This window comes from Salmo trutta, chromosome 4, assembly GCF_901001165.1.
Source record: "Salmo trutta chromosome 4, fSalTru1.1, whole genome shotgun sequence".
NCBI lineage: Eukaryota > Metazoa > Chordata > Actinopteri > Salmoniformes > Salmonidae > Salmo > Salmo trutta.
The window spans coordinates 62,288,744-62,307,656 of NC_042960.1; the positions used below are offsets into that span (position 1 = coordinate 62,288,744).

Sequence of the window (18,913 nt, forward strand, 5' to 3'; positions counted from 1 at the left end):
CAAAACATTGTAAATCAGTCAACTACCAATCGATCGATGAATCAATCAATTTGTCTGACCTTATTTAATTCAATCTAATTTAATCATTCAAACACTATTGGAAAAAATGATATATTTTTCTTACAAAAGTCAGTATTCACATAGAACTCTCTTTCTCACACACACGCACACTCCACTGAGACCCCGACTGGGGTGATGGATGTATGCAGTGAAAAGTGCTTCTTGTGTTGATACTAGCTAGCTAACTAACACAGATATCTATTCACAGAGCACTAAACTTTGCTGTACACAGAATGGCTGAAGGGCTCCACTGTCTTGAGACTTGAGTCCTATCTACATCCCAAATGGCACCCTATTTCAAACAGTGCCCAACTTTTTACCAGGTCCCATATTCCTATATAGGGAATATGGTGCTATTTGGGAGACAGCCCTCATAGTTCATAGACTGCATGAAAGAACTTGGAATGTTGCTTGGCAACGTGTAGGAGCTGGTTTTTAGAAGGGGGACTATGTGCCTGGTCTTTTGCTACAGCTTTGTATATACTTAGAGAGAACATTTTCTGTCGTGAATTGGTTGTCCACTAGGCTAAAATGTTTGGCTATGAGCAAATGGTATTAAGTGACTTTGTTTGCTAAAATATAACTAATATAACTGAACGCTGAATTAAAGAAATACAATCTTTGCACTTTTCTCATCCATAGAACATTGTTAAATATCACTGAAGTTATCATTCTAAAGAATTGGATAGCTCAAATCTCATCACTCGAAGTTGGGGTCAAAAATTGAGTGTCAGAGTTCACCTATCAGACAGAACATTCCGGGTATTTACCTAGCTAGCGATTTGCTTTTGGTGACACCAGGGAAACGCTAGACCTGAGAGGCGATCAGGAGAGGATGGAGTGTGTGCTGCTCAGACAATAACACAGCTGGAGACGAGGGACAAGATGAAAAAAAGGAGTGTCCTCACTGTTTCCTGTTTCCTTAGTAAAAAAATAAGGGAGTTTCGATAAACGTTGGTAAACAGATTCCTAGATGCATCCCAAATGGCACCCCAATCCCTATATAGAGCACTACATTCGACCAGAGCCCTATGGACCCTGGTCAAAAGTAGTGCACTAACTAGGAAATAGGGTGCGATTTGGGACGCAGTCTTGGATTCCTCTCTGTGTGTGTCCTATCTGCGGTGTGTATAATGGGTTGTCAGAAAGCAGATGTGCTCCATTCCTGCGGTAACGGACCTGTCCACTTGTTCTGTCAGCTGGGTGCTTATAGGAGAGACATGTTGAGAACACAATGTATCAGAGATCCCCTGCCAATCTTAAAGACTGTTTTTTCAAACTAGTAGTTTCTCTTATTAGAGGCTCCTACCTGAAGAGATGTCCTGCTATGATATAAGTAAGACAGGATACATTTAGTGCAGTGGAAGTGCTGACACATACTGTTCAATGGCTAATTTAACCACATTATTAGAACATAAACAATCAATTTACTGAACATTGTAATCCACTAAATGGTGAAAAAAAAACTATTTACAGGACCATACTGGACAAACTGACTCCAATACACTCTTCGAACACCAATACCTTCATGCTGTCTTTGAGTGTGTGTGTGTGTGTGAACATGTGAGTGTGTTTGTTTGTGTGTGTGCGTTCGTCCTTACACTAGTTTGTGTTTCAACCCTGACTCTTGGTGCATGTGTCCCGTTATCCCATGTACAGGCTCTCGCTGGAAGTCCATGAGCAACCAGGAGAAGCAGCCATACTATGAGGAACAGGCCCGTCTCAGTAAGAACCATCTGGAAAAGTACCCCAACTACAAGTACAAGCCCCGGCCCAAGAGGACCTGCATCATCGACGGGAAAAAGCTCCGCATCGGGGAGTACAAGCAGATGATGCGCTCACGGCGGCAGGAGATGAGGCAGTTCTTCAGTGTGGGGTAAGAGAGAGACACTCCATCTCATCTACTGGGATAAACTCTTTAGGCTAACTGGTAGTGTACTTAAAGGGACATTGCACTCCAAATTCCAATTGTGTCAAATGTTTTCAAACCTCAAAATGGTCTTCTGTTGACATAAATCCATGTCCCAGGTCATCTGTTGTGTAGATTCAGCTCTCTGCCACAATCTAACATGGAAAAAGATAAGCATGTGATTTCCAAAACAAAGAGATATTGTTCAATCATTTGAATATAGCTGTAAAAACATAACCGATGGAGTGGTATGTGAATTCATCTTGACATTAGACTTATTTTGAAGTCAGAAAACTGTTTGGAGTGTAATTAGCCTTTAAAGCAGCAATCAGCAGTTCAAACTATAACGAAGTGTTCTCCTCGCCCCTGTTTTAGATAAAAAGCTGACGGATGAGCTGGACAAAATTTGTAACCATTCTCAAATTCATAGACAGAGCTAGGACTGACCATCCATGATATCAAAAGTATAGTTTTAACCATATTTTGAGGCTGTATAGTGTTTTGTTTACATTTACTTTGTTTACAAACGTTGGAGTTAAACAAGCTTATATTCTGGGTTCTGATGGGGTGTGAAAGTTGAACTAAGCTCATGAGGCATTTATAAGTTATATTAGTCAAGAATCATTGGGTACATATAGTTAATTTATAAGTCCAAAAGTAGATGTAGCAACTGCACCTTCCCCTTTAATACTAAGTTTAAAGTGATAATTAAACAGTGACCCTGGGATCAACAATCCCTTTAATATTTTTTCATGGACTGCTCACATTTTCAGATGGTACACTTGAATCAACTGGTCCTAATCATTTTGTTAAAGGAAGTTGTTCTTTGTTTGGCTAATTCCCACTGTACCAAGTACTGACTCTGACCATGTCCCTCAAGCAATAGTGCTGAGTTGTGAGCTGAATTTGTAATCCAAACTACTAGTTTAACGATAATGAGGTCCCTTATCATTATGCTTTTCTCATCCTCTTCTGTCAAACTGTAGGCAATGCTGAGAACAAGGTAGTGTCACAAATTGCACCCTATTCCCTAAATAGTGCACTAGTTTTGACCGGGACCCTGATTAAAAGTGGTGCGTTATATAGGGAAAAGGGTGCCATTTCGAACTCAGACAAAACTAGTGGCTTGGTCTTAATAGGAAACAGGCATGGATGTGTTTTAAGTCATCACGGCGGGCCTCGTTTCAATGGATTTACCAGGGGCACAGCTTTGAATTGGAACGATTTTTAATAGTTGTCATTTATTAAATTAGGACAATGGCGGGCGCTTGCTGGCGGTAGAAATTGGACACAGACATTACACTACCAGGATATAAAACGTAAGCAGATGTTTGAGAGAGAGGGAGAGAGAGACCCAGCTAGCACGCAATGTTCTGAGAACCATATTTCTTAGCGCTTGGCGAGAGCGTGGTTGTCCTATGGTTATTTTGCATACAACCTCCCCGCATCTTTCTGGGAATGGTGCATGATAGTTAAGGAACTTGACAAATAAAACCTTTTTTTTTGGTATCCATTACATTTCTTAAAAGTTCAAACATGGTTATATTTCATTTCAATTTTTGTAATGTTCTAGAAACGTTCTCCAACTGGTTTGACATTGGGAATGTTTTCAAATAGTTTGGAGAAAGTTAAGAAACAATGTTCTTCTGTGGGAATTTCAGTACTTCAGGATAACGTTTCCTACAGGTTTCCATCTAAAGTCATGTTCTCAAATTGTTCTGAGAACGTTAAGAAACAATGTTCGTTTTTGTGAATTTCAGTACTTCCACAGAACAGTTCCCATGTGGATCTTTTTAATGTTATATTTTTAAGTTCTCAAATGTTGTGACTTAAGCGATGTTCTCAGAACGTTCAGAGAAGGTATGATTCTCTTTTATGTCAGTTCTTGGCAATATTCTGGGAATGTAAAAAAAATGGAATTGTACACATTAACATCATAAGTTCTAAATTCTATTCTCAGAACCTGAAGAGAATGTTCTAAGAATACTATTTAAAATATTATTTCTCAGCATCAACAAAACTGTCTCTATCCTCTATCTTGTTAAGTGTGTTCATGTGTGTGGCCCAGTAATTGGCCACACTGATCTGAATGAGTGCTTGTTTCCTTTGAAATGGGTCTTTTTGAATAGACTAAAATGTTAAATAAAGGTTAAAACATTTAAATAAATGAACATTATTTTCATAAAAAACATGGCATGCTAGGTTCATCCTGGTGGCGCAGTGGACTTATTCAATGGATAGAGAACAGAAGATCATAGGGTTGAATCTCACTGATGCCATGTCCCAATAAAATAAAATGTTTTGGCATGATTAATGCCCAAGGAAATTAATTTCCATGTTTCCTATCCGTGGTTGGAGTTCCAAATAGTTAACCCAAAAATAGCTAGCAGTGTTATTGAAAGTCTTATTGAAACATTAAAGTTGTAGCCCTTTACACTCGTACCTACAGTGCATTGGGAAAGTATTCAGACCCCTTGACTTTTTCCACATTTTGTTACGTTACAGCTAGGGCTGCAAAATTCAGGGAACTTTTCCAGAAATCCTGGTTGGAGGGTTCCAGATTTCCTACTTATTCCCTCCTGATTCCAGGATCCTCCAACCAGGATTTTGGGAAACCAGGGAATTTATTGAAAGTTAATTTTGCAATCCTAGTTACAGCCTTATTCTAAAATGTATTCAATAGGGTTTTTTTCTTCATCAATCCATACACAATACCCCATAATGACAAAGCAGAAACAGGTTTTTTGACATTTTTACACATTTATATAATTTAAAAAAAACAGAAGTATCACATTTACATAAGTATTCAGACCCTTTACCCAGTACTTTGTTGAAGTACATTTGGCAGCGATTACAGCCTCGAGTCTGCTTGGGTATGACGCTACAAGCTTGGCACACCTGTATTTGGGGAATTTCTCCCATTCTTCTCTGAAGATCCTCTCAAGCTCTGTCAGGTTGGATGGGGAGCGTCACTGCACAGCTATTTTCAGGTCTCTCCAGAGATGTTTGATCAGGTTCAAGTCCGGGCTCTGGCTGGGCTACTCAAGGACATCCAGAGACTTGTCCCAAAGCCACTCCTGCGTTGTCTTGGCTGTGTGCTTAGGCTCGTTGTCCTTTTGGAAAGTGAACCTTCGCCCCAGTCTGAGGTCCTGAGCGCTCTGGAGCAGGTTTGCATCAAATATCTCTCTGTACTTTGCTCCATTCATCTTGATCTCAATCCTGACTAGTCTCCCAGTCCCTGCCGCTGAAAAACATCCACACAGCATGATGATGCCACCACTATGCTTCACTGTAGGGATGGTGCCAGCTTTCCTCCAGGCATGGCGCTCAATCTTGGTTTTATCAGACCAGAGAATCTTGTTTCTCACGGTCTGAGAGTCCTTTAGGTGCCTTTTGGCAAACTCCAAGCAGGCTGTCATGTGCGTTTTACTGAGGAATGGCTTCTGTCTGGCCACTCTACCATAATGGCCTGATTGGTGGAGTGCTGCAGAGTAATGTCCTTCTGGAAGGTTCTCCCATCTCCACAGAGGAACTCTGGAGTGCTGTCAGAGTGACCATCGGGTTCTTGGTCACCTCCCTGACCAAGGCCTTTCTCCCCTGATTGCTCAGTTTGGCCAGGCGGCCAGCTCTAGGAAGAGTTTTGATGGTTCCAAACTTCTTACATTTAAGAATGATTGAGGCCACTGTGTTCTTGGGGACCTTCAATGTTGCAGATATTTCTTTCTACCCTTCCCCAGATCTGTGCCGATACACAATCCTGTCTAGGAGCTCTACGGGCAATTCCTTCGACCTCATTGCTTGGTTTTTGCTCTGACTTGCACTGCCAACTCTGGGCCCTTATATAGACAGATGTGTGTGCCTTTCCAAATCATGTCCAATAAATTGAATTTACCACAGGTGGACTCCAATCAAGTTGTAGAAACATCTCAAGGATGCTCAATAGAAACAGGATGCACCTGAGCTCAATTTCGAGTCTCATAGCAAAGGGTCTGAATACTTATAAATAAGGTATTTCTGTAAAACCTGTTTTCACTTTGTAATTATGGGATAATGTGTAGATTGATGAGGGAAAAAAGTAATTTAATACATTTTAGAATAAGTCTGTAAAGTAACAAAATGTGGAAAAAGGGAAGGGGTGTGAATACTTTCCGAATGCACTGTATACGTGGGTTGAAAATGGTAGATTTTGTCATTGATACGTGCCTAAATTGGAACGCAGTGGATGTACAGTAACATGCTATAAATGATGTCAGAGCTCAGGCTCTGCACTTCACATTGCTGTATGGGTTTTGACTGACAGCCGTTCTGAACTTGAGCACCACGCGCGAGAAGAAGTCACCCCCATCCCTCCCGCTAATTGGACAACTTTTGCTATGTTTTGTTGTCTGAGTGAGGGAAATGCTGTAAGTTAAGAGGACTCTATGTCTTTTGAAAGATGAGACATTGAGGGTTAAAATAAATACTAATTTGATGTCATACAAGGAAACCAAACACCTGTGAGTCCAAATGTGCACGTCACATTTCCACATCATAAAACTCAAGTCATATCCAGTGTCAACGTTAATGATGGTCACTATGTTTAATGTACAGTTAGAAGATGACATGGTGTCATACCCTGGGTTGTTCTGAACAGAATGAGCCTATGTTTATCTATTGTGAAGAAAATTCCCCACGGAACACGCAACTCAAATCAAATCAAATGTTATTTGTCACATACACATGGTTAGCAGATGTTAATGCGAGTGTAGCGAAATGCTTGTGCTTCTAGTTCCGACAATGCAGTAATAACCAACGAGTAATCTAACCTAACAATTTCACAACAATTACCTTATACACACAAGTGTAAAGGAATGAATAAGAATATGTACATAAAAAAATATAAAAATGAATGAGTGATGGTATAGAACGGCATAGGCAAGATGCAGTGGATGGTATAGAGTACAGTATATACATATGAGATGAGTAATGTAGGATATGTAAACATATAAAAGTGGCATTGTTTAAAGTGGCTAGTGATACATTTATTACATCAATTTTTCCATTATTAAAGTGGCTGGAGTTGAGTCAGTATGGCAGCAGCCACTCAATGTTAGTGATGGCTGTTTAACAGTCTGATGGCCTTGAGATAGAAGCTGCTTTTCAGTCTCTCGGTCCCAGCTTTGATGCACCTGTACTGACCTCGCCTTCTGGATGATAGCGGGGTGAACAGGCAGTGGCTCGGGTGGTTATTGTCCTTGATGATCTTTTTGGCCTTCCTGTGACATCGGGTGGTGTAGGTGTCCTGGAGGGCAGGTAGTTTGCCCCAGGTGATGCGTTGTGTCTGTATACGTGGGTTGAAAATGGTAGATTTTGTCATTGATAAGTGCCTAAATGAATGCACCCCTTTCTATGTGCACCAAAATGATGAATTCTCTGAATTCCCTTGTGAAAGCCTAACACCGTAACACCGTCTTTTATAACTTAGATGTTGACAATAGAACAAGCTTTCAATTGATGCCCACCTGACCCAGATTGTGATTTAAAATGGTCTGTTTTTGGATTGCGTAAACAACAACAGTAATTGTGTGCTTGCTCTAGTTCTCAATGGCACAGCTAAGAAGAGCTCAAAAAAGCACATTATAGTTGAAGACTCTTCTTTGTGTCATTAAAGTGTGTTGAAATTACATAGGAACTGTGCACACTTTGGAGAGGTTTGTGGCCACTTGGACAATTTGTTTTGTCTTATGTTGCACCTACTCCACATTTTCCAGGAATTTTCTTATCATGTTACTGAATGTGTCCAGAGTATTTTCAGATGTCGTTATCAACAAATGCAGTGAAAAGTACAGTAAATGTAAAATACACATAAAATCAACTGTGTAATGTTTGGATTCAGTCTTGTATAAGGTGAACTTTGGTCTAATAATTTTCCCGTAATCTCCAAACTGTTCCCTTTCAATTGCTACCATGCTCATACATATGCATTTCATATTTCTTCTGTAAGGAACATTTCAATTTAGCGCATAGGCCAATTCCCACAAGTGTAAAGGGTTAAGGATACAAAAAAAATAAATAATAATAATAAAAAAAAAATATATATATATATATATATATACACACACAGTATGTATGTTTTCATAACTTACAATTTCCGTTCTCAGAGCGTTAATAAAACCTCACATGAAAACTTCTAAGGAACCAGAGTAAAATGTTCTCAGAACCTCGCTGCAACCTAAAAATAAACATTCCCAGAACAAGCAAAATGTTTACTTCTGTTCTCAGAACGTTTAAAAACGTTCAATTTTACCGGTCAGAAAACGTATGGCTTCGTTCCCATAACCAATGTGAAACGAAAAACATACATTCCCAAATCTTCCAAGGAGCCAAATGTGCTAACTGGGGAGAGTGGCGGTATAGGTAGATGTCACAGGCTTAACTCTGTCATTTACTGTGTGTGGTCAAGCGAAAGCAAAGCCTGATTTGCTGTAGCGGCTGGAGTTTCACTCATGACTAAATCAAATAACTTGGCTATAAGTTGAGGTATAACCAATTTCGACCAGGCTCGCCGTATAATGAAAACCGGGTAGTTTTTAAGTAGTTTAAGTCTGTTCTCTGCTGTAATTGTTTTCTAGAAGGGGGAGGAGGAACTGTTAGGTGAGGAAACTGACAGCAATTTTCTTGGTTTATGTGCTTCATTTGAGGAGCCAGAGGGCTTGCTTGAGTGATATGCGTTTACCTTCATTCCATCCATTTCTGGAAAGGTTATTTAGCTGACGTTGACAGGATTACTGTGTGCTGGCAGAAGCTCTGTGTTAAGGCTTGTCCAAAAGAAGAGAGTGAGCTACTGTTCAACTTGTTTTAAATAGCTGAAGAATTAATGCACCGTTCAAAATCAGTCTGGCAAAGAATGAATCTGTTTTTCTAATACACACTCTCTGTCTCTCTCTCTTTTTCTCATTCTCTCACTACCTCTACCTCTCACTCTCTCTTATTTTCTCTCCGTCTCTCACTCTCCGCTCACTCTCCTCCTATCTCCCCATCCCTATCTCTCTCTCCCTCTTTCTTTCACTCAATCTCTTTCTCTATCGCTCTCTCTCCTCTCTCTCACTCTCTATCTCCCCCTCACTCTTTTTCTCTCTCTCTCTCTCTTTCCTTCCTTATCCCTGCCTTTCTTTCTTTCTTTCTTTCTTTCTCTTTCTTTCTTTCTTTCTTTCTTCGTCTCTACGTCAGGCCACAGCCTCAGATCCCCATCAGCAACAGCGCTGGCGGCCTCTACCCGGGCGCCATCACCATGGCGACAGCCACGCCTTCACCGCACCTGACATCGGACTGCTCCAGCGCGTCGGCCAGCCCCGAGCCCGCAATCCCCGTCATCCAGAGCACGTTCGGCGTGGTCAAGCCCGAGCCGGTTCCCATGGTGACCGGTGACCACCCGGTCAACGGGGAGGACGAGATAGACATGTACGAAGACTTTGAGGACAAATCGGACTACAGCAGCGACCACGAGACACGGGAGCCTGTCAGTGCCAACTGAACCTGCTCAGAAGAACTTCTGAACTTTTAGAAAAAAAATTAAGCAGGACAATATGACAGAGACTGAGTTTTGCTCAGAACAACTTTTCAACAGTACAAGGGGGGCGGAACAATTTGTCCGGGATTTGATGCACCACGGACTGAGCATGCTCAGATTGACTCTGGACAGTACGTGACATACACTGAGAATTCTCTGATTGCCTCTGGACAGGATGTGACATACACTGAGCGTTCTCTGATTGACTCTGGACAGGACGTGACATACACTGAGCATTCTCTGATTGACTCTGGACAGGATGTGACATACACTGAGAATTCTCTGATTGCCTCTGGACAGGATGTGACATACACTGAGCATGCTATAATTAACTCTGGACCGGATGTGACATACACTGAGCATTCTCTGATTGACTCTGGACAGGACGTGACATACACTGAGCATTCTCTGATTGACTCTGGACAGGTCGTGACATATACTGAGCATTCTCTGATTGACTCTGGACAGGACGTGACATACACTGAGCATTCTCTGATTGACTCTGGACAGGACGTGACATACACTGAGCATTCTCTGATTGACTCTGGACAGGTCGTGACATACACTGAGCATTCTCTGATTGACTCTGGACAGGTCGTGACATACACTGAGCATTCTCTGATTGACTCTGGACAGGTCGTGACATACACTGAGCATTCTCTGATTGACTCTGGACAGGACGTGACATATACTGAGCATTCTCTGATTGACTCTGGACAGGTCGTGACATACACTGAGCATTCTCTGATTGACTCTGGACAGGTCGTGACATACACTGAGCATTCGAAGATCTCACAGACCGCCCATGTTTCTCAAACTACAATTTTGGACAAGAACACTTTTTCTGAACAATCCCGTACCAAGTGATTGGGCTGAGACATCCTCCAGACAGTGAACAAGACAATCCAACACAGTCAAGAGCTAGTAAGAGTCAGGGCGATGAGAACAGAATGTTCGAACAAAGAGATAACTGACACATTTCTGCGTGTGGTTTTTTAAAGGAGAGTCCATGGACTTGACTGAGACATCAGAAATTGGTCTTCAACAGCTATCGGTGTTAAATGTTATTTTAAGTGTGATTTAAGTTTTTATGATATGTTTCCTTTGATTGTGGGTTTCTGGATTTCCATGGAAATTGTCCTGACAGGTTACTTACTGCCTGTAAAACCTTGGACTGTCAGGACTTTAACATTTGAAAGTGAATATAAATCCTTAGCTCTCGTCTATAATTTCTTATGAGTACAGTACATCTACACCTTTCTCGACAAATGCTTACAATATTTTACATTACTGTTTATGATGGGGTTTATATCCTTGCTCAGGTATGCTGTGCCAGCTTGTGAATGTGTTTTTGATTTCATACGAGTGAGTGGTAGAAATGTTCAGACTGACAATGAAACAGAGGAGAAAATACCTATTATTATAATTATTATTTTCTGAGATATTGTAAAATTTTTCTTCAAATGTGCCAAACCTACATTCACATCATTCAGAAATATTCTAGTCTTAATGCTGATGCTGCAAAAAGTCTTATACAATCAGTTTTTATTGCTGAGGTGTCCCTATTAGGAGAAAGCTGCCGCTTTAGCTGACATCTGCATTGCGGATGTTTTGATGGTGTCGGAGGTGGAACTGCGTTAGCGCTGTCAAATCCACAAGAAGGTCTTGGCATTATACCTAAAGCAGACATTGCCATTGGCTGCACGGAGTCGCATTAAGAGAAATCCCATGCAGCTTTGTTTACAAGTTCGAACACTGGAATGTGAGATGTAATTTACACCTCAATTAGGCTGATAGAAATCCACATTTTTTCACTGAATGATTTTCAATTTGAGGGCCATTATTTCTACAGTATATAGCCTGCACTTTCTCGTTCTGAACTTCTAACGCAGGTGGGATGGGTGTGGCTTCGTGACAATGATCAAGAGCAGCTGCTCACTGATTTGACAGCTCCAACGCAGTTACACCTCCGACACCGCCAAAACATCAGCTATGTGGGAGTCGGCTATCGCCGGTTAACACTTAACCTGATTTGAATCTAGCCTAAGTTTGTATTGGCTGCTTAGAGAAAACCAAACAACAATGGGTTACAGTTTCTCCTGGCCCATAGAATACTTTCAGGGTGAGGAATCATCTAACATCAAGTTGTAAAATCCTGAACTTCCCCTTTAATTCATCCATAATGCATAGGGGCCAAAAACGATCAAATTCGTTATTTTGGTAAACTGTTACAGTACACTGACGTTCAGCTGGAGTGGCTTTTAGGTTTGAAATCTCTTTTGTTTGAGTATAGAGGTTGTGAATAAAACGTGTTATATAGACTCTGCAAATGTTGATAAAGACACAGGACATCATAATAGGCACAATAAGTCTTAACGTTGAACTCTTCTAGTTCTATTTGTCATACAGTAAAATGCAGAGGAGCGGTCCCGACAGTCATCTATATGGTAGGGCCACCATATATTTAGGGTTTTTTAAATGTAGGTTTTATTTACTCTATTGTACCTAGATACAGAAGATCAGATTTGTTTCTGTGAATTGAACAGTTTATAATTATGTAGCCAGAGATGGTTTTCAAAATACAAACCAATGTTTTGTTTTTGTAAAATTGGTACATTGGCAAAAAAAACATGGGTCAGTATTAGCTTTAGCATTTCAAAAATGTAATGCAAAAATATTTTGAAACAGATATTTCAGGTAAATTAAAATATACCCATAAGTCCTATTTTCATATGCCCATCTCTACTTTGAAAATATGTATACTTTTACAACCTCTATTTTAGGCGGGTTTAGGTTACTCTGTTTTCTGGTTGATTTGTATGTGATTTGTATCTCTTTACGACCATGTCGAATGATATTTTGCAGGTTGGTAGAAAATAACATTTTTGTTACGACTGAAGTTTGATTTTGCTTGCATTACAGAAAAAACAAGAGCTGTACTGTTCACCTCATGCAAAGACATTGTTTCAAGTTTTGTAAGCATCACAGGCACTGGATATGAGTGGTATTTTTCAGTACTGTCTAATGTGAAGTTGTCCTTAGAAAACAACAATGACAAAATTCTGACAAACAAAACATCACCTGTTTGGACGCCAGATTTGAGTACATTTCCAGTTTAGTAACATTTGTATTATTTATGCAGAAATAGTTGATTTAGCTTGAAGTGCTCTGACCTTTGACACAAATTCAAAGGTCACTCAGACCACCGGTCAGTTTCAACCAACCTACAGAAGCAGACGTAATTCTTCCTGGCCCCACACATTTTGTGTTAAGTATTGTATTTGAAATTCAATTGTGCATTTTAACATTTCATTGTATTTATTAGCCGGTGTTGGCTCTAAAAGTGTCAGTACAACTTGGTGAGAAAGACAATCAGAAAAAAATAAAGACTGAGATTTCCTTACAAATTCAGAATCTAATCATTGACTTGTATTAGGTGTTTATCAGTGGACAGAAGACAGCATGTAATTTTTGCTGTAAGTTATTGTTTTTACTTGTTTATTAGTGGTTATAACACTTAAGCAGTATCTTCAAGAGACTAGTACCAAGCTGATCTAACCACACACGCACACACACACACACGCACACACGCACGCACGCACACGCACGCACACACACACGCACGCACGCACGCACGCACGCATGCACACACACACACACACACACACACACACACACACACACACACACACACACACAGTAGGAAGGTAGTTGCAGCAACTGAGTCCATGCATACATTTTAATAAGAATGAACATGCCATATAAAGGATATTCACTTTTCAATATGGTGTGATGAGAAAGAAAAGAGTGCAGTGTTTATAAATTGAGATCAGAGGAAATGTTTGACATTTGTTGATTAAAAGGTGGTTTCTCAGAAATAGCTATTATCAATGGTTAAATTGGGGTTTTCATGGAGGAACTGCTTTCAAAACTGGTTGTTTTTCCATGGTAATCCTACAGAAGTATATTATACATTCCAATTGTATACCGTCTCCCATCCATTTCACCCGCCGTCCAATAATATTTGGTAATTACCCTTTCTATTCGTATAATTTTGGGAACCGATTTCAACATGGCCTATTGTTATTTTCCTTCATAATGAGTTATCCTTTGTGTGTGTGTGTGTGTGTGTGTGTGTCAGGGTTGGGCTCAGTTTGGAATTGAATTGTGAATGTCTCATAAATTCCAATTCAATGCTTTAACTTGAATTGAAGTACTAAACAGGATACAGAATTACAATTCTGATTATATATTTTTTTATTTAACCTTAATTAAGAACAAATTCTTATTTACAACGACGGCCTAGCCAATCGTCACGGTATCTCTGTGCATTCAAATGGCCATCTATAAAATGCAATTGTGTTCGTTGTTCATAGCTTATGCCTGCCCATACCATAACCCCACCACCACCATGGAGTACTCTGTTCACAACATTGACATCAGCAAACTGTTCGCCCTCACGATGCCATACACGCTGTCTGCCATCTGCCCAGTACAGTTGAAACCAGGATGTATCTGTGAAGAGCACACTTCTCCAGCGTGCCAGTGGCCATTGAAGGTGACCATTTGCCCACTGAAGTTGGTTACGACACCGAACTGCAGTCAAGTCAAGACCCTGGTGAGGATGACGAGCACGCAGATGAGCTTCCCTGAGAAGGTTTCTGATTGTTTGTGCAGAATTCTTTGGTTGGGCAAACCCACAGTTGCATCAGCTGTCCACGTTCCCTCAAAACTTGAGACATCTGTGGCATTGTGTTGTGACAAAACTGCACATTTTAGAGTGGCCTTTTATTGTCCTCAGCACAAGATGCACCCCTGTATTGATCATGCTGTTTAATCAACTTCTTGATATGCCACACCTGTCAGGTGGATGGGTTATCTTAGCGAAGGAGAAATAGTCACTAACATGGATGTAAACAAATTTGTGCACAAACTATGACAAAAATAAGCTTTTTGTGCGTATGGAACATTTTATTTCCACTCATTAAACATGGGACCAATATTTTACATGTTGCATTTATATTTTTGTTCAGGATATATTAGGTGTAGTCTAAACGAATATACATCTTGTGCAGTTGAGGAACAGTGGGGAAGTAATTCTGCTTTGAAAGTTGATAAATCTTTGAGAAAAAGGTGCTTGAATGTTTTGGTACACCTACTGGAGAGTTATTTTATGTCTACAGCTATTCCGCATCATTCACACCCTCTTAAACCTTAACCCCACCCATCTCTTTAAGGATTCACATGTGAGGCCATAGTTTAGTAAACAACCAAAGATTTCAAGACTAAAAGTGGCGAAATTACTAGACTACAATAAGGAAAAACTCCAAGTAAAAATATACATTTTCTAGTCATGTATCCTAATCTGACTTTGGTGAAGGTCATGTTGTTGTTCACATTACCATCTCTGGTAAACACGCACTATATCAAATCTAAGTGTATTTGTAACATGCATAGGATACAGAAGTTGTAATCGGTACAGTGAAATGGTTACTTGCATAGTAGCAATATCCTATAACCACCCCCCAGCCACATCTAGCTAAGTGGATGGGTCACTATTGTCTAGACATGTACACATGTTCATGAAATAAAATAGATGGTCATAATCATCCCCAAACACACCTGGCTAACTTGATGAATTATGTAATCATTCTCTTGTGAAGTGGAGTCTTTTGTTTAGACATGTAGCTAGCTAGCTAGCTAGCTAAACAATAAACCCACATAATCCTAACTCATACTACTACCAATACAAACATTGTCATAGCTGTAGTATGAATCTGCAGGTGGCTAAAGCTAACAACTACGTTCAATATTAGCTACATGTAGCTAACATTAGGCTATAACTAGCAATGCAAATGGAGTTCTGATTTGAATAATATTACTACACAGATTATACACAAAACGTTAGCTAGTGCGCCACGAACATGTAGCTAGACTCTTACCTGTATACATGGCTGAACACGGCAGACTATAAGCTTTAACTCCGTTTTGTTTGTAACTACATTTTTTTGGGGCCAGCATTGTGTCAAGTCACTCCGGTTCACACTGACCATGGTGTGTGCAGAAAGTAGCCCATCACTTTTCCCAACGGATCTTTCGATAGCGTCTGGTAAACAGCGTATCAATGTTGTTGAAAAGTAGCGAAACATTTGTAGTTCTCAATGGCTAACATTATATCTTTCAAAAACAGCACGGTAGAAAGGACTATCAACACATACTGAGCAACTCATGTTATAGACAGAAGCATGCTACACGGCAGACCAATCCAAACTCATCTCCCTGCATGTCCAGCCCATCCATTTTCTCAGCCAATCATGGCTAGAGGGAAGGTTCCTGCCTTTTTCCGTGGCTAAACCAGCTAAGCTCGTAATTGAACAATTTTATTAGTATTTATGTTATTAAGGCACATGAAAGTTCACATGTTTCAGAAGGCATTTCTGCCAAAAAATGCATTTTGATAAAAATAAATAAAAGTTACATTTAAATGCCTCCTTTGAAGTAGTGATGTGCGACACACCAAATTTCCTGAAACGAGTCACATATGGGGAAAATACTACTTCTCCCATAATGCATTAGTTTAACCTTCATTGACCCTGAGGCCTTCAAAAAGAAGCCAAACAGACGAAATGTTTGGTGGAAATATAATTGGCTATTTTAGCACTAAGGTTAAAAGAATATTATGAACATTGTTCCCAGAGAAAAGTGATATATTCTTTGGTATCTGGAAGTGTGACCTGTCAGATTCAATTCAAATCTCATGTTCTGAGTGGAATTTCTTTGAATTGCACTGAATTCAATTCTACTTCCTGTCACTCAAATGCAAATTCAAATTCTACATCCTGTGGGGTGTGGCCAATCCAATTTTAATTTCAACTTCTGAGTTGAATGGGAGTCAATTCCAAAATTCTGAATTGAGCCCAACCCTGGTGTGTGTGTGTTTCTCTACGTGTGCGTGTGCATGTGCATGGGACCGCCACATATTCTCACTACGCTGTGGTGTGTACGCGTGGCGCCGGTGCTTGCTACATAAGAGTCCCAGACATTCAGCGGGAGACAGAAGAATTTGCCATATGCAGCCACACAATAAATCTTATTGCAATTCCCAAATTGAATGTAGCGTCACACTAAGAGGGGCGCTGGGAAGTTTGTCACACTGCTCTGTGCGTGTGTGAGTGTGTCTGTGTGTGTGGCTCCCAGGAGACGAGCCTGCTTGAAATCATACTTGTGCCGTCGCCATCTTAATCTCATTAAATAAGTCATAATAATTGACATTTCCCCTTCCTTTTCTATGTTGTAATAGGATATACGGTTTGTAATAGGATAAACAGTTTGTTGTATGCCAGATCAATAGAAAATGATCATTTGTGTGTGTATATATATATATACACTAGTGTTCAAAGGTTTGGGGTCAATTAGAAATATCCTTGTTTTTGAAGAAAAGCACATTTTTTGTCCATTAAAATAATATCAAATTTATCAGAAATGCAGTCTAGACATTGTTAATGTCTATCGTAGCTGGAAACAGCACATTTTTTATGGAATATCAAAATAGGCGTACAGAGGCCCATTATATGCAACCATCACTCCTGTGTTCCAATGGCACATTGTGTTAGCTAATCCAAGTTTATCATTTTAAAAGGCTAATTGATCATTAGAAAACCCTTTTGCAATTATGTTAGCAGGCTCAAAATGGCCAGAAAAAAATGACCTTTCTTCTGAAACTCTTCAGTCTATTCTTGTTCTGAGAAAAGAAGGCTATCCTATGTGAGAAATTGCCAAGAAACTGACGATCTCGTACAGCGCTGTGTACTACTCCCTTCACAGAACACCGCAAACTGGCTCTAACCAGAATAGAAAGATGTGTGGGAGGCCCCGGTGCACAACTGAGCAAGAGGACAAGTACATTAGAGTGTTTAGTTTGAGAAACGAACGCCTCACAAGTCCTCAACTGGCAGCTTCATTAAATAGTACTTGCAAAACACCAGTCTTTTTTACTTTTCTAAGTGATCCCAAACTTTTTAACAGTAGTGTATGTGTGTGTGTGTGTGTGTGTGCTTTGTTCGTGTGTTCCAAATACTAGGAATGATTACTTAGATCTTAAGTGTAGTCTTTGAATTGCCTAGTAAAGTTAACGTTAGCACAAAGTCCTGGATGTCTGGGCTGCAGATCATTAACATGAATGCATTGCTCTGCCTCTACAATTGAATCCCATGTACTGACTACACAGTTAGGGGAGAGTTCTAGACAAGTTTGAGTGGGACAGAGCTGGGTTGTGTTCATTAGGCACCAAACGGAAGAAAATAGACTGAAAGGGGGGACTACTGGGACTTTCCAATTCATAGGTTGCACCCCTGTCACTCGGTCGCGTCATGCCATTGTTATGAACGTTCTCAATCCGCCCCCTGCTATAGTGGTGGCCAAAAGTCGTGATAAGCCCAGTCATTCTGAACTGAGGCTACCGACTGGCACAGATATCAATTCTACGTCTATTCCAAGTTGGTTCAACGTAATTTCATTGAAATGAGGTGGAAACAACTTTGATTCAACCACTGTGTGCCCAATGGGTAATTACTGTTTCATCTAAATTACAGTATAGTGGCCTGGAAATACGATGACATTGCTAAAGTAGGCAAACATTTAGCAGGAAACAACTTTGCTATCATTATCATTGGCACAATTTGTCAAAAATACCTGCCAATGCTAATGTTAGCTAGCTAAAATCTGTTGGTCTCACCTGAATCTTAGCTAGCTACCTAATATTATACTGCATCTAAAGTCAATCTGGCGACATGATGACAATGTTTTTCAAACTAATTATTTTCCTCCTTTTGACGTGGCATTATTTTTCCAAGCCACTGTAATGTACTTTTTATCAAATCTTCAGTTTGTTAAGTGTTTTCCTTTGTTTGCCCTAATGAACATGACCGAGAATGACATTTCCAGAGTCTTATCTGCCCCCACTTGAAAATAAATCCCGCATGTCTGACTTTCTTTTGTATGTCTCACTTTACTGTATGGCAATAGTCATAAAGTATTAAGCAAAATGGTAGGATAATTTGACACAATGGCCCAAGGAGTTGTAATTTACTGATATTGTTGATGCACCTTTATACAGTATGTAATGGCTATGTTTAGACAGGCAGACCAATTCTGATGTTTTTTGAGACCAATTAATTGATTGATTTATATAATTACATTTGTTAAACAGAGACAGGAAACTGTAAATACAAACATAACCAAGTTTGGCAAAGAGCCGGTGTCAAAAATAAAGCTACCAATAATGTTTAGTGCTAGAACTACAGAAAAATGTACTTGGACATTTTTTGTTGTTGACTACAGGTTTGACACAGGTCATCCAGAGGCATGTTCAACCCACCAAGGGGAGAAATAATGTT

The 18,913-nt window shown here is 40.0% G+C and overlaps 1 protein-coding gene across 1 annotated transcript in view; it reads left to right on the plus strand.

Annotated features, from left to right (window-relative positions):
• Positions 1–9,524, plus strand: part of LOC115192800 (transcription factor SOX-6) — a gene marked incomplete at its 5' end in the record, with an annotated part of 64,612 nt that extends 55,088 nt beyond the window's left edge. Inside the window, 2 exon segments of the mRNA XM_029751662.1 lie at positions 1,720–1,936; positions 9,179–9,524. Coding sequence (XP_029607522.1) covers positions 1,720–1,936; positions 9,179–9,482 — 521 coding nt within the window.
• Positions 9,525–18,913: the final 9,389 nt, after the last annotated feature.